This window comes from Sceloporus undulatus, chromosome 1, assembly GCF_019175285.1.
Source record: "Sceloporus undulatus isolate JIND9_A2432 ecotype Alabama chromosome 1, SceUnd_v1.1, whole genome shotgun sequence".
NCBI lineage: Eukaryota > Metazoa > Chordata > Lepidosauria > Squamata > Phrynosomatidae > Sceloporus > Sceloporus undulatus.
This window is the reverse complement of record NC_056522.1, coordinates 97,727,972-97,743,190: the sequence shown is the minus strand read 5'-3', so window position 1 is coordinate 97,743,190 and position 15,219 is coordinate 97,727,972. Positions and strand designations below refer to the sequence as shown.

General features: G+C 40.2%; 1 protein-coding gene across 1 annotated transcript in view; it reads left to right on the top strand.

The window, feature by feature from the left end:
- The window catches only part of L3MBTL3 (L3MBTL histone methyl-lysine binding protein 3), a 108,918-nt gene that overhangs the window by 68,763 nt on the left and 24,936 nt on the right, over nt 1–15,219 (top strand). The window contains 2 exon segments of the mRNA XM_042444750.1: nt 5,729–5,843; nt 7,240–7,342. Of these exon segments, the coding sequence (XP_042300684.1) occupies nt 5,729–5,843; nt 7,240–7,342 (218 nt within the window).

The window sequence follows — 15,219 nt, the reverse complement described above, 5'->3', positions numbered from 1 at the left end:
ATAAAAGGCAGTGTTTAAATAAATAAAGCTTCTTTTGGAATGGGTAAAAATAGATCTACCAGGGAATTCTACTGTATACAGCTTTTTATATTAATTAATAATTAAATGAGTGAATAATTAAATGCTAATGATTTAAAAGAAAAGATCTTTCATCACAACATTGTATTCCTGTTATATGTAAAACAGGTCAAAATTGTGGGGTGGCAAGATTGGGGCTCCAATCTTTCCTGAGGGGCTTTCTCTACTTACTGTTTCTCAGTTAATCCAACACAAGTTGTCCACTTTTTGTCCATTACAATCTTTCAACTAATACAGCAACTGTCAGCTTAGATTCTATCCATCTTTCTCTCTTTTGTAGTCTCCAGCTGTGATTTGATTGAAGATGCTGAGAATTAGCATTTTCTTATTTAATAAATTTAAACTAGAGCTGCAGCAGTTCTTTGTCCTTAAGGGGAACTTTCAATCAAAGGCAACACTTTAGTTGCTGAAATTTCTTCTTTAGTGCATAGATTCATATAGGGCAGGGGGTGGGTAGATGTGTAAGCTACATGTGCTGACACCTTTCCACTCCTTTCTTTACCTCTCTCATGTCTGTACACAAACAAGCTTCTCCCCCTTTTCCAGCAAACATACATATTCTCCTTCACCCATATCAGCACCTGTGAATAGAAAGGCTTAAAACCTCTGATCCTGTGGTGAGATGCCTCTCCTTCCACTGCCAGGCTAATTGGCACTGGAAATAATAATAATAATAATAATAATAATAATAATAATAATAATAATATGATTTATTTCTAGCCTGCCCAATCACAAAGAATCCGGGCAGGTTACAAAAGTAAAACACATCAAATTACAATAGAGTTAAAAAACATCAAACCCTAGACCTACCCCCCCATTCCCAGTACTAAAACAGAATTAAACAGTAATAGTATAAAAACATAAAAAACATTAAACAAAAAATAGGCAGAAAGATAGGCAGGGAAGAATAGACAGATGAGGGGACAAATATCTCTATATCTGGGAAGGGTAACTAAGTTGGAAAGGCCTGCCAGAAGAGATCCATCTTAAGTGCTTTCTTAAAAGCTGTCAGAGTGGAAATATGATGGATCTCCTCCGGCAGGTCGTTCCATAGTTGATGAATACAGCTGATGAATACATCAAATGGGAATGTGGGGATAGAGGTCATATCAATGTCAGTGACCTCCAACCTTTGGGTTGCCTATGTGTGATGTGAAGCCTTCACAGCTAAGAAGAGATTTTGAGAATCATATCTAGATGTCTAAAATAAGTAACAAAAATTTAACTCCTCATATTTCCCCTCCTCTTTATTTTGTAAAATATTTACAAGTGATTAGTAGCTGTAGAATGCCCAGAGAGTGCTTAAAATACAGTACAGAGTTTTTGAGATTAAAATATTTGATGCTTTATTTTGAGATTATTTTTACTATAATCCCCAGGTAACCTATTTCAGAGATGTTGTTATAGTTCTTCTTTGTGGTTTCTGTGAATCACACAAATGGGGTTATCCTGTGCCTGACCCCGAACAGGGATAGCCATTGCTAGTGCTGCTGAAACCCCATGTATTCCTGGCTTCACTTTCTTTCGGAATGTATATGTTAATGTGTTATCTTTGCTACAGTCTTATCTTTGCAAGTTAGCAGCTTCCCTCTATGTTACTGACTGGTTCTGTGGGAGAGTACTCTTTTCAAGCGGCAATAAAGGGAAAATGAAATGATTTTTAGAGGGGTACAGTTGAAGCCATGTTGTGTTCTCTTGAGCTTGCCTCATTCTTTCATCGGCATTGAGCATTCACCATTTTGTTTAGCTTTAAGAAGAATGGATGCTGAATCCCATCCTCTTCTCTTAACATGTTAACTTTACATTCATCCTCCCCCTGATGCATGACTGTAATTGGTCACAATGATGGAGTTGAAAGAGATGTAGTTTCACATCATGAGGTAATTGTCCCATATGAGTCCCCTTTGCTCTATTTGGAAGATACATATATCAGTTCCATGTCCCACCCTTAAATGTACACACTCTTTGCATGTGTGTATGCCAAGTGCATTACCATGCTGGTTATACGGCTTTGCCAGCCATAAATTCTTTTCTTTCCATGCTGGATGACTTGTCGCTTGGCCCTATCACATTCTAGCAACTATTCTCAGTTGTTTCTGTTCTCAGCTGCTCTACAAATATTTGGAGTTCAGAAGTCATTATTCCAGAAGTCATTATTGGAGACCCCTTCCAAACCCAAGCCTGTCCATTGACAAAGTGAGCTCTGTGGACCTCTAACCAATCAAGTCCATGGTGTGGAAGCTTTCTCTCTGATTTTTCTTACTGGTCTCCATTAGCCATATAGTTGCTGAACTTAGAAACTGTTCACTTAATGCTCTTACGCCAGTAAGCAGACTATAGTTCTCCAATTGCTTTGCCTTCAGAAAATTTCTCCAGATTCCAGTCACTCGTGTTGGACCTTATTCAGTTGTTGTTTTTGTCTTAAGTTAAGCATCTCTTTACAGCCATATCATGGCATTTCTGATGACTTGGTGAGCTTTCTGATTTATTGACACCATGGATCAGGCAGTTTTTCAATTGTTGCAGGGCTTTACAACCTCCTTGATTGGGTATGTTACTTTTAATGGTTCAAGTATAGGTTGAAGGTAGTAGCTTCTTCTACCCTCAGATTCCTTTTAGTGGTCCAATAAATGCTTGAAATTGTTAGCTTTTTCTACATTCACATCATGCTCCTGATAGATAGCCCTTCCGTTGGTAATCGCCAGAGCTGCAAAGTGGTATGCTTTGCGAAGGGATCAACCTCACCTTCGTTAGGCCAGATATTTTTCCTTCTTATTGATGGTCCTATCTCCTATCCATTTCAAACAGGACATTTTCTCTTCAGCATTCTGCTGTAACTTTCTATATGTTCATAGTGTGCTAACTTCCAGAGTTATTTCCTCCTTCATTTGCCTACAAAGCATCTCTGTAAGTGAAATGTAGCAGCTACCCATATGGCATATGAGTTAGTAGGCTAGCTGTCTTCTGCTCAAGTAATTTCAACTAGAGTGATTGCAGTCTCGACTGTATTTCTTAATGGAAGGACATTCAGGAGTCGCCACATGAACTGGACTGCTCATTTTTGTATCTCACTATCACCTAGATTCAAGGTCACAGATAGAGGCAGTATTTGGGAGGGCTGTGCTTTTTTCCTGCATGTCATGATACTCCCTCCTCCTATGGTTAGTAGCTTACTAGTCTCCAATTTGTGTGATTCACATAGACATAGACAATAAAAAAGGAGGACAGGTTGTTTACCTTTAAATGTATTTGTTCGAGTAGACATTTGTGAAATCACACAACCCTGCCTATCCTCCCCTTGTTGTGTCTTGCCTCTCCTTAGATCCTGGGTTGCTGCTTTGGCATCCATGGAACTGAGGGTTTATGTGGGAAGTGAGCTGGTAGATCACTTGGAGAGTGGACGGGACTACTGCCAAAATGCTTTTGTAATAACTGTAGAAGGTTCCAAAGATGTACTGCATAGGCGCAGGATAACCTCATTTGTGTGATTTCACAGGTGACCACTCAAAGAAATACAGTTAAAGGTAAGCAAGTTGTCCTTTTCAAGATTATGTCTCAATATGTATTCACTCATATACTGTAATAATGCTTAGTATTTTCTTCTGAAATGTTCTTCCATAGATATATTTAGGTTGTTCAGAAATTATTCAAATGAACGCTGTGATTGTATAGAAGGGGTCTGCACACCTTATGGCACATGAAGCTAAATCCTTATTTATTTTCTGCATTTATGTACTGTATTGACTTTTCCTAGTGTAGGGCCCAAGGCTGTTCACAACAATAAAAATAGCCAAAGAAACATAGTAACAATAATTAAACAATTAAAATATTACCATTAAAAATCATACATTAAATGATATAAAACCATTTAGAAAATGTGTGTGTGTGTGTACCTTCAAGTTGTCTCTCAACTTAACAGTGACCCCATGAATTTCATAGGCTTTTCTTAGGCAAGGAATAATCAGATGTGGTTTTGCCAGCCCCATGCTTTGGAATATAGCCCATGGTTATCGAACTGTGGGGCGGGACCCCTGGGAGGGGAGCACATGAGTTGCTCGGGGGGGGGGGGACGAGACTTGAAGGCCCTGATACCCCCTCCTCTTCCTCCTCCTCTTCCCAAACTTTTTATGTATAAAATTTACACATGCATTGCGTAAAATAGTGAATTTATTTAAATAAAACTGTTCTAATTTGAATGATATCATTTCCTTTTGGAATGTTAAAATATGAATATATATGAATGTACAAATGAAAATATGCACACTAAATAAATAAAATAGTTTTATTCATAAACCAGATCAAGCAGGGGAGCAATGTCCACATGTAAATGTAAAGGGGATCCCACGGGTAAAACGTTTGAGTACCACTAATATAGCCTATAGCACCTGATATTCATTAGTAGTCTCCCAATCCAAGGCAAGGGACGCAGGACTCCCGCAAAAATGGAAAAAACCCGCAAATATCCCCCAAAAAAACCCTCTTCTTCAGCAGGAACCCTCTTGATGGTTGTGAGAGAAGATGTCCTTGCCTCATTCTTTGCCCCTTCCTTCCTCTCTCTCTTTCTCCATGCCTGTTAAACTTCCTTGCCTTTTTCTTTACCCCCTCCCTCCTTCTTCATGCCTGCTAGCTTTCACTATCTCTTCCTTTCCCCCCATCTCACTCCTTGTCTCTTTCTTTGCCTGCCTGCCTGTTCAACCTCCCTCTTTCTCCTGTCGCCAGGATGCATGTGGTGGGAAAGAGCCCACTTTCTCTTTATTTCTCTCTAGTTCGGTTTCATCCTTTCTTCCTGCCCACTCTACACAAACTCGTGAATAATCACATCTGCGAATGAGGAAGGCCAATTGTACCAGGGATGACCCTGCTTAGTTCCAAGATCAGGCAAGATCTGTGGCCTTTAAGGTATTTAGAATACAAATGTTAAAACTAGGGTACCCACCCCCATAAGAATGTTTCTTGCAAATAATTAGTCATTAGAAGCCTACTTAAACAAAAAGGTCCTTTACCTACTGGGGGAAAGGAGAGCAGGGAGGGTGCCAGGCTAGCCTCCCATGGAAGAGTTCCATGGGATGGGAGCAGCCACTGAGAAGGTCTTCTGTGTCCCCACCAACAAAGTCTGTGGTGGTGGCAGCTCTGAGAGAAAACCTTCCCCTGAGGATCTTTAGATTCTGGCCAGTCTACATAGGAAGATAAATAGTCTAAACAAGTAGTCTAAACCTAAGCCATATGCAGATCTCACATGATATCCCAGTCAAAGTTGTGTCTTTACTACATGTGTGGGACAAGCGTTGTTTAACCTGATGGATTACAAGTTCTAAAGGTCTAGTAATGACTGTTGTTCAGGACCATTTCTGTATTTAGTAAGCCCTTGAGCTCATTAATCAAGACTTTAATGAACTAGTTTCTATTAGCTTAAATCTGCAATTCTTATTTCAATAGAGTTAACATAAGAGCAGCTGTAATTAGCACAAATGGAAGCTCTTAGCTTGATTTGAATCATTTGGTGTTTATGCTTTCCCCCACGTAATGCTGGTAATTTAAATAAGGAGATTCTGTAATGATTACGTTCAGTAATAAAAAGCAGAGACTCTTGGCAATAACAGGGAAATAAGATTTTGCTGCAGTCTAAATGTGCTATTCCATTGTATTCTAGGTTCACTTTGATGGCTGGGATAGTATTTATGATTACTGGATTGATACTGACAGCCCTGATATTCATCCTGCAGGCTGGTGTGGAAAAACTGGACATCCTCTTCAGTCCCCTCTTAGTAAGATGCATCATTACATAGTAAAAAATTGAACACTATTATAATAAATCTGCCACTTATTAGACACTTTCTCTGTATTGGCAAAGTGATGTGGCACAGTAGATCCATGTTACTACTTCATATAATAAATATTTGTGCCTTCTCTGAAGAGCAATCATTTTTGTTTGGAGACATTGGCAGTCATAAATAGTTTCAAGTTGCAGCTCTGTGTGTGTGTGTGTGTGTGCGCGCGCGCGCGCACACACACATGCATGGAAGCTTTTGCAAAACAGAAAATTTTCAAGAACTGAAAATAGAAGAAATGATACATATTTAATCATAGAATCATAGAGTTGGAAGAGACCACAGGGGCCATCCATTCCAACCCCCTGAATAGACTATGAAAAGAATTTTATCTAGATTCCTTAATACATGAAGTGCTTTTGCACAGTTAAAACTAGTGGGCCCACTGTGTCCATTCCTGGAGAAATCATATCTGGCCAGGGTGGTACATGCCTTGGTTATATCCCATTTGGGTTACTGTAATGGGCTCTATGTGGGGCTGCCTTTCAAGAATGCTTGGAAACTTCAGTTGGCCAAAAGAGCTGCAGCCAGGTTGTTAACTGGAGCTGGCTACAGGGAGCATACAATTCCCTTTTTGCAACAGCTCCATTGGCTGTCGGTCTGCTAAAGCACTGGTTTTGACCTATAAAGCCCTATAAAAATAATGCCCTATAAATGCAAACTTTACAGTGATCTATAAATAAATGTTAATAATAATAATGACTGCTATCTCTCTTTACGAACCAACTAGAACACTGAGATCATCCAGAGAGGCCCTCCTCTCTGTCCCACTATTTTCTCAGGTGTGTTTGGTGGGAACAAGAGAGAGGGTCTTCTCAATGGCTGCTCCCAGGCTCTGGAAATCCCTCCCTAGAGGCCAGGCTGGCTCCATCCCTGCTTTCATTTTGGTGGCAGATAAAAACATTATTATGCCTCCTGGCTTTCGCACACTGACGTGAGTGCTGTAAAATTTTTATAAAGAGTTTTAAAATTTAAACGTTAATGTTTTTAACTTTCTGAAATTGTTTAATTGTTTTTTAACTTGGACTATTTTAAATTTGGTTAGCCGCCTTGAGTCCCTGTTCCGGGAGGAAGGCAAGATCTAAATAAATAAAATAATAATAATTTTGTATAAAGTAGTACTAATCATGACACTTTAATGAATATGCATTTTCTGAAGAACAAAGCACTTCTAACTAAGTGTATAAGTATACTTGATCACTTTTGTTCAAAAATAGAGGATAACAAGACTGATACTTCCATTTTATTTTTGTTTGTCTATGTGTGATGCATATCTTCTTGTTCTTGATAGTTTAAAAATAACTATATTTTACCTCTCACTTTATTTGTACAGGTCCCTTGGAATTAGTAGAAGCTTTAGAACAAGGAGGATGCCCTACAGCAGGCTGCAAAGGAATTGGACATATAAAAAGAGCCAGACATATGGGTCACCACAGGTGTGTGTTGTTTCATTAGACTGCCACATTAACTTGATTTAACTGTTAGTTGTTAGAAGAAAGTGTAGGAAGAAAAAAGACAATTGGATATTCAAATATTTAGGTCCTGAACATTTTGTGACAAAACAAACTATTTGTAATTCCAATGGTATGGTTAGCTTTAAGACTTACTTGCATAACATATTCCTAGCCATTTTTTTCTTCTAAGGCCTCTGTAACAAGCTCACCCTATCCTCTGTCTAAAAATTCCGCTTACCAACAACAACAAAAAGCTCAGATATCAAAAGTTATATAAATAATACACCCTCTGTTACTTTACAATGTCTACAGCTTCATTCTCCCTTCAGCCTCATGACTAATTTCTTTACAAGGTACATGTAGGAATTAACTGGTATGTCCTTCACCATAAATGCAAACCATAAGCCTGAACTCAAGTATGCAAGCTTTGAGTTAAGTTATTATAAATCATATGAGTGTTGGTTGTTTAATAAAGAGGTATCTTTGTTTATTTAACAAGCACAGCAGTAGTGTTTCAGCTTTTTGTATAAATGTGTTTGCCTAAAATTCTCTGTCCAGTTATCCATGAGATTCAGTGTAAATTTTAATATTTTTTCACTTCAGTTAACTAGACATGTTTAACTGATTGTGCCTGTCCACAGAGTGTAGCAGCTATGTTTTGCTCAAGTTTTAGTCCTTGCAGCTTTATTTGGGAATCGATGTCTTACATCACATAGCAATACTGTAGGAATCTCTTTTTCGGAATATCTGATCCAAGTGATAACTGAAATAAATGAGAACCATATGCTGTTTAAGTCTGAGGTAAATCAAATACAGTCAGCCCTTGGTATCTGTTGACTTGCCATCCATGGATTCAGGCATCTGTGGACAGCAAGACTGCATTGTCCCCAAATGTGGCGCCTGCATGTGGCCACGCCGCCATTAGGGACAAGTTCTTGTGCTCACGCCACTGGTGCTGGTGGGAGTGTGACTTGCTTGAACCTAGCAGAGCTGTTGGGAGACTGAGGGTGGCGGCAGCAATCATGTTTTCCACTCCTCCACCTCCTACTCCAGCGATGCCAAGCACTATGCTAAGGTAACTCCCATCCTTGCCCCCGTGGCCCTCTCCTTGTGCCCACCCAGCATTGGAGAAACAACCCCCCATTAATAATGCTGCCTGTTTCCATTGCTGGGCAGCAGGGCTATTCAGTGGCTTTCCTCCCTCATCGTCTTGGCACAGTTAACCTCCTGCTGCTGTTGAGGGAAGAACCAGGTAAGGTGGTTCTCCAGGGAGGATGTAAACAGTGGATGTGTACGGAGCTATCAAAGCCAGTGGTGCCTTTCAACCCCAGACCTTTCTCTGGCAGTCACACATAATCCTCTGGATGGTCTCCTAGGTAAGGAGTCCCGTTGTCTCTAATGGCGGCATGGCTGCGTGCCTGTGCTGCCATTGGGGACAACAGAACTTGAGCATCCACAGATTTTGGTATCCGTGGGTGGGGGGGTTTCAAGAAAAGATCCCCTGTGAATATTGAGGTCCGACAGTATTAGAATTACTCCTGAAATAGTTTAATTACAATTATGGGTTTACAGCTTAAGTAAACAGCAAGTTTAGTAGTATCAGCTTCTATGGGCAGAGGACGGACCATATTCTGGTCAAGGTGGGGCTGAAGGTCATTGCTCATGCTCCCCTTGGGGGTGGAGGACCTATTAGAATGGTCCGCCCTCGAAGGCTGATGGAACCCAAAAGGTTCCAAGAAGCCCTAGAGGGTTTTATGGTTGGGAACAACGGCAAATCTGTTGAAGCCTTGGTTGATACCTGGAATAACGATATTACCAGGGTTATAGACATTATCGCTCCCAAGCATCCTTTCTGGCTTGCTTCTAATAAGAAACCATGGTGCACTCAAGATCTTCAAAAGATGAAGTGAGTCGCGCAACGACTAGAGCGCTACTGGCGGAAACATCACCACTTATCCAACAAGACACGCCATAGGGCTCTCCTTGACTCCTATGGAGCAGCAGTCGATACAACAAAGAACTTGTTCTACACTGCTCATATTGCATCAGCAGAATCTCATCCAGCAGAGCTGTTCAAGGTGGTTAAAGAGCTAACCCAACTGCCTCCCACCCTGAACTCTCTTCTAGAACCAACAAAAGCCTGCTGTGACCTATTTAACTACTTCTTTGCAGATAAAATCTCTTGGATAGGAGAAGATCTTGATGGCGGTATTAAAACAGAAACTATGATAAAGATGTCAAGTGACTCCATGGACTATGTTAGACTGGATCACTTTGACTTTGTAAATACCAATGAAGTGGACAAGCTTCTTGGTTGTGTAAGGAGGACAACATGCTCTCTTGAGCCTTGCCCATTCAGGTTGACCGCTCAAGGAGGGGATGCAATGACAACGTTACTTCAGGCTATAATCAATGCATCCCTTAGGGAGGGGAAATTTCCATCTGAACTCAAACAAGCGGTGGTTAAACCACTTTTGAAAAAACCCTCCCTAGACCCTTTGATAAGAAATAATTAGAGACCGGTGTCCTTACTACCATTTTTGGGCAAGATGATCGAGAGGGCAGTTGCTTTCCAACTCCAAGTAGTCTTGGATGAAGCCAATTATCTGGACCAATTTCAAACCGGCTTCAGGGCGGGATACGGAGTTAAGACTGCCATGTTTACTTTGGTCGATGATCTCCATCTGGGCATCGACAGGGGAAGTGTGACCCTGCTGGTGCTCTTGGACATCTCAGTGGCATTCGATACCATAGACCATGGTATCCTTCTGGAATGCCTGAGAGTTAGGTATCGGGGGCACTGCGCTCCAGTGGTTCCGTTCCTACCTCTTGGGTAGATTCCAGATGGTGAGGTTGGGGGACAGCTGTTCTCGTAAAAGAGAGCTGACATCTGCCATCCCTCAGGGTGCCATTCTGTTCCCTATGCTATTTAACATTTACATGAAGCCATTGGGAGAGATCATCTGGAGGCATGGGACACGGTGTTATCAGTACGCTGATGACACCCAAATATGTTTCCGACTCTTGCAGTGACCAAAGATGGCATCTCTCCTCTGAATGCCTGCCTTGAGTCAGTAATGGGCTGGATGAGGGAAAACAAACTCAGACTGAATCCAGAGAAAACGGAAGTACTAGCCATAGGATCCCTAGGCCCAGGCAGGAAATTTGCCAACCTGTCCTGGATGGGGTCACACTTCCCCTAAAGAACAAAGTTTGCAGTTTGGGAATATTCCTAGATCCGTCTCTGTAGTTGTCAAGTAGATGACTTGGCTAGGAGTGCTTGGTACCAACTTCGGTTGATATGCCAACTGTATCCCTACCTGGACCAAAAGGACCTCGAAGCAGTGATACTCACACTGGTAATCTCTCGTTTAGATTTCTGTAATGAGCTCTACATGGGGCTACCTTTGTACCAAGTTTGGAAGCTTCAGTTGGTCCAAAATCCTGCAGCCAGATTGGTCACTGGAACATTTAGGTTTGACCACATAATACCAATATTAAAATGTCTTCACTGGCTGCTGATTAGCTTTCCGGGCCCAATACAAAGTGTTGGTTATCACCTTTAAAGCCCTATATGGGGCCTGAGTTACTTGAGGGAACACCTCTCCCTACACAATCCATCCTGCACTCTCAGGACATCTGGGAAGAAATTATTAGAGTGTGTAAAAGCTAGGTTAACAGCAACTTCCCACAGAGCATTTTCTGCCATAGCCCCCAAGTTATGGAACGACTTGCCGGAAGAGATCTGCCTTATCACCACCTTAGATGCCTTTAAGAAGGCACTTAAGACAGATCTCTTCTGGCAAGCCTATCCACCAAATCTGCTATAAAATATCCCACCTCCATTAGTACTCCATGCTTTTATGAAAGTTAACTTTATTTCATTAACCTTATTGTATTGATAATATGCCATTGTTTTTATTGAATGTATTTTATATGTTTTTACTGTTGGAATAATTTGTAATCCTGCCTTGATTCGCAAGGAGAGGCAGGAAATAGAAATAAAATTTATTATTATTATTATTATTATTATTATTATTATTATTATTATTGCAAGTTACATATAGAACACAAAAATTGCTGCCAACTCACCAAACATTGAATTGATTTGGATTAACCTTACAGTAAATTATTATTTTTTGTGAAACTTTGGTAGGCTTATTTAGTCTTCTTTCTTATCCCTTGATAAATTCTGACAACAAATATTTTACTCAAAGGATTGTTAAAGATGAAAAGGATCAAAATACATTTTGAGTTGGAGCATACATGCCAAATTTTGTAAATATCAATAGTTGATAATCATGTGGAAGAAGGTGCTATTCTGCTCGTGTCCTTGCTGACTTTCTCTTAGGCATCTTTATCTAAGGCTGCATCTACACTACAGAAATAAATCAGTTTTACACCACTTTAACTGCCCTGGCTCAATGCTGTGGAATTCTGGAAACTAGTTTGTTGGTGGCACCAGAGCTCTGTGACAGAGAAGGCTCAGTGTCTCACAAAACTACAATTCCCAAACTTCCATAGTATTGAGCCATGGTAGTTAAAGTGATGTCAAACTGGATTGTTTCTGCAGTGTGTGCATGTAGCCTTAGGCGGGACACAGACTGCCCAAAAAGGGCGGTCTCCCGCCGCCTCCTTTTCTGTCGGTGGGAAGCCTCAGCAGATAAACCATGTGGCTTCCCGCCAGCGGAAAAAGAACCCGCAAAAAGCGGGCTCTTTTTGTCATGCTTGTGACACCCGAGTGCGCAAATGGCACACTTATGACGTCACAAGCGCGACGCAACATGCGGATGCTATGTGTCTGTCACATGGTAATGGTAGCACCCAGGGCACCGCCATTTTGACACCACCGCAATGTGCTAGGGTTGCGGAGTGTGCGGTGGCGCCGCCCTCGGACAACCCTAGCACGAATCCAGGCCAGCGCAAAGACATCTTTGCTTGTGTTTTCCTGCATGGCAGGGTGTTGGACTGGTTTGCCCTTGTGTCTTCCAAGTCCTATGATTCTGTCTAGTTTGTCAATGTAGAAATAGAATGCCATACTAGATAGACATTTTATCTGATCCTGTGTAAATCTTCTTGTGTTGATTAAAACAATGTAAATGTAGTTAAGCACAAACCCTTTATTCACTTATCTGAATTTAACTGAGATTTACTTCTGATGAGACATGTATAGGATTTCATGGTTAACTAGAAAAGAAAGGCCATGATAATATTCCAGTACCAGTTGCTACAAATTTGATCTGTTCTGAAAATATTAGAATACTTCATTTAAATAGGATTTAGAGAGAAAAGATTTAATTCTCTTCTGTCCCCACCAAAAATATAGTGAGAGACTAGAAGCTTGTGAATCCAGATCATCCTAGCTCTTAGCTCTCAAATTGTGTTCCTAGTTTCCTTTTGAATTAACAGGGACAGTGTAAAATGGGTATAATTATCTATGTCAGGCTTCAGTCTATTGGTTCTTTCATCTCAGTTAGCTGAAAGTGTACTTAAATATGCTTTTGAAAATTTCTTGACAAGGTACATTTAAGTTGTCAGGAAAAAAAAACTTCTGAAAGCAGGTAGACTGGTCATTTTCTGATAGCATATTGTTTGAGCCGGATGAAACCTGCAGTGATTAATTATGACAGGGTTAAATTGAGCATCTTTTAAAATATAAATCTTAATAAAGGCTTCAGGGTTCTGCAGTGGTGGAAAAGGTGTATAGACTCACATACAAACAAATTACTCATTGTCTTGTGCTTTTATATGAGAAATGACATACTGAATGTCATAAAAAGTTGACTTTCTAAATTTCACAAGTCATAAACCCCTGTGATCAAAAGATAACACCCTTCTGTATTCAAAGATCCATCCAAGATACTCTTTTGCATTCTGCTTTTTTGTGATTTTTCACAATAAAAATTGGGGCAAAGTTAGGTTTACACGTTTTAAAATGTTAAGACAGAATGTGAATAAAACTGCACAATCCATCTGAAACAGCTGGCCCGTTCAGCACAACCAGGGTATACCTACCACCCTTAAAACACATCAAATAACTTACAGTTTGCTTAGATCATTCTGGAAAATCCAGAGCCCTTCATTCTGATGCTATGTGGCTGTCGCACACAGCAGCAGAGGACACATCCAATGTGTCCTCTGTTGCTGCCAGTTGCTTACTTTGAGGTCAGAATGAGGCACCCAGCCATGTGATTGAAGCTGGGTGCCTTGTTCTGACCCCAGAACAAAACAACCTATGGCGATGGTGTATGTGCCACCTGGCTCAGTAGGACACACATGCAATCAGTTCTCCGGCACTGGAACAGCAGGCATTTGCAACAGCGGAGGATCAAGGCAGTTCCAGAGACAGGGTTACTCCTGCAGTCTACCCTGTATCAGTACAACAGGACCTGATATGATAGTATAGCTTCTTTGAGCTGAACATGAAAAAGTTTGATATTTTGGACTGGCTTAGAACAGCCTAAAGATTATATAAAGTAGACTGGATGGTGAGACTGGAAGATGGTTAACTTCCTTTCATCAGACATCTTAGTCCTTAAACTTCTCTCAAAGTGTAGTTTATGTTATGAAAAACAATCATGTCATAATGATTGATAAATGTAGAATAGTATGTAAAAAGATAGCTACTGTTGTGGAAAAGAAACAGCAGGTAAAATATGTGGAGTTCTTTTTCCTTGCATTTTATTATACAAAGACAGACCATGGACAAATAAACAAATAAATAAATATACAAAATGAACAGGAAAGAGTAATTCTGTTTCACAGAAGGTGTTTCAGCTTATTATTGACAAGAAAAGGATAATCTTTTTAATATATTTTCTCTTGTTGACTGGAAGAGTAGTTTTGTTCACCATTGATAGTAATATATCTGTGTTACTGTCAAAATTTGAAAAAGTAATTTTAGATAAATTGTGTGGCACCTGGGAAATATGTGAAGTAGGATGCCAATTTTGGTTCCTAATTAAGTTACTTTCATTTATAATAACTTTTTTGTACTTCAAAAATATGACTTCTTTAATCCTCTTTCCCTCCCACACACATTATTTAATGTATGCTATCAAATACTTAAAGAGATGTTTTCGGTTCTTCCAAAGAAAATCTGAAGCCACCCCAAGGCTGCATTAGTACAAGTCTCATATGAAAGCTAGTGTGTTATACTGGAAAAATAAAGTAGCTTACTTTTTACAAAATATGTCCCCTAGTCCTTATTTAGGCTGTTCAACTCTACTTTCTCTTACTTCAGCATAACTGCCAACAGTTTTAACATGTCCTCTTCTTTTTAACCAAATTCCCAACTTGATATCACAACAGGATGACTGTCAGGATGAAAGGTGAGGCAGGTAGAGGGGAGTACAATCCTTGGATGCCAGTCTCACCCGAATGATTGAAAATGCTGCTGAGAAGACATAGTGTCTGAAATGAGTTGACAAAAAAGGTTAAAAAGTCTTTTTTGCACAGAGAGGAAAATAGAATTGGCTGCTTTTTCTCAAACAAACTAAACTGAAAAGAAAACTCTTGAGAGTTTTCAAACAACTTCTGGTGGGATGAGAAACAGGTCCTCACAAGGGGGCGGAACCCACTGTTCTACAGAAAGTTAGATTCCTTCCTACAGTGAGCAAAAGGAAGCCGTGAAACCGTACAGAATTCAAGAGTTCTACTTCATGTGTTTCTCTTAGAAGAGAGTGTAAAGAAAAGAAGGAATATAGAATTAAAGCAACTACAGATGTACCACAGTTAACAATCCCTTGCTAGTGAAACTCCTTTTTGCAAAGGTTTTTGGGCAAGCATGGCTAGGGAAAAGCCTACGAGTGGCACCTGCCAAAGGGATCCTGGCTACCAAGTTTGAAGTCCCTCATGCT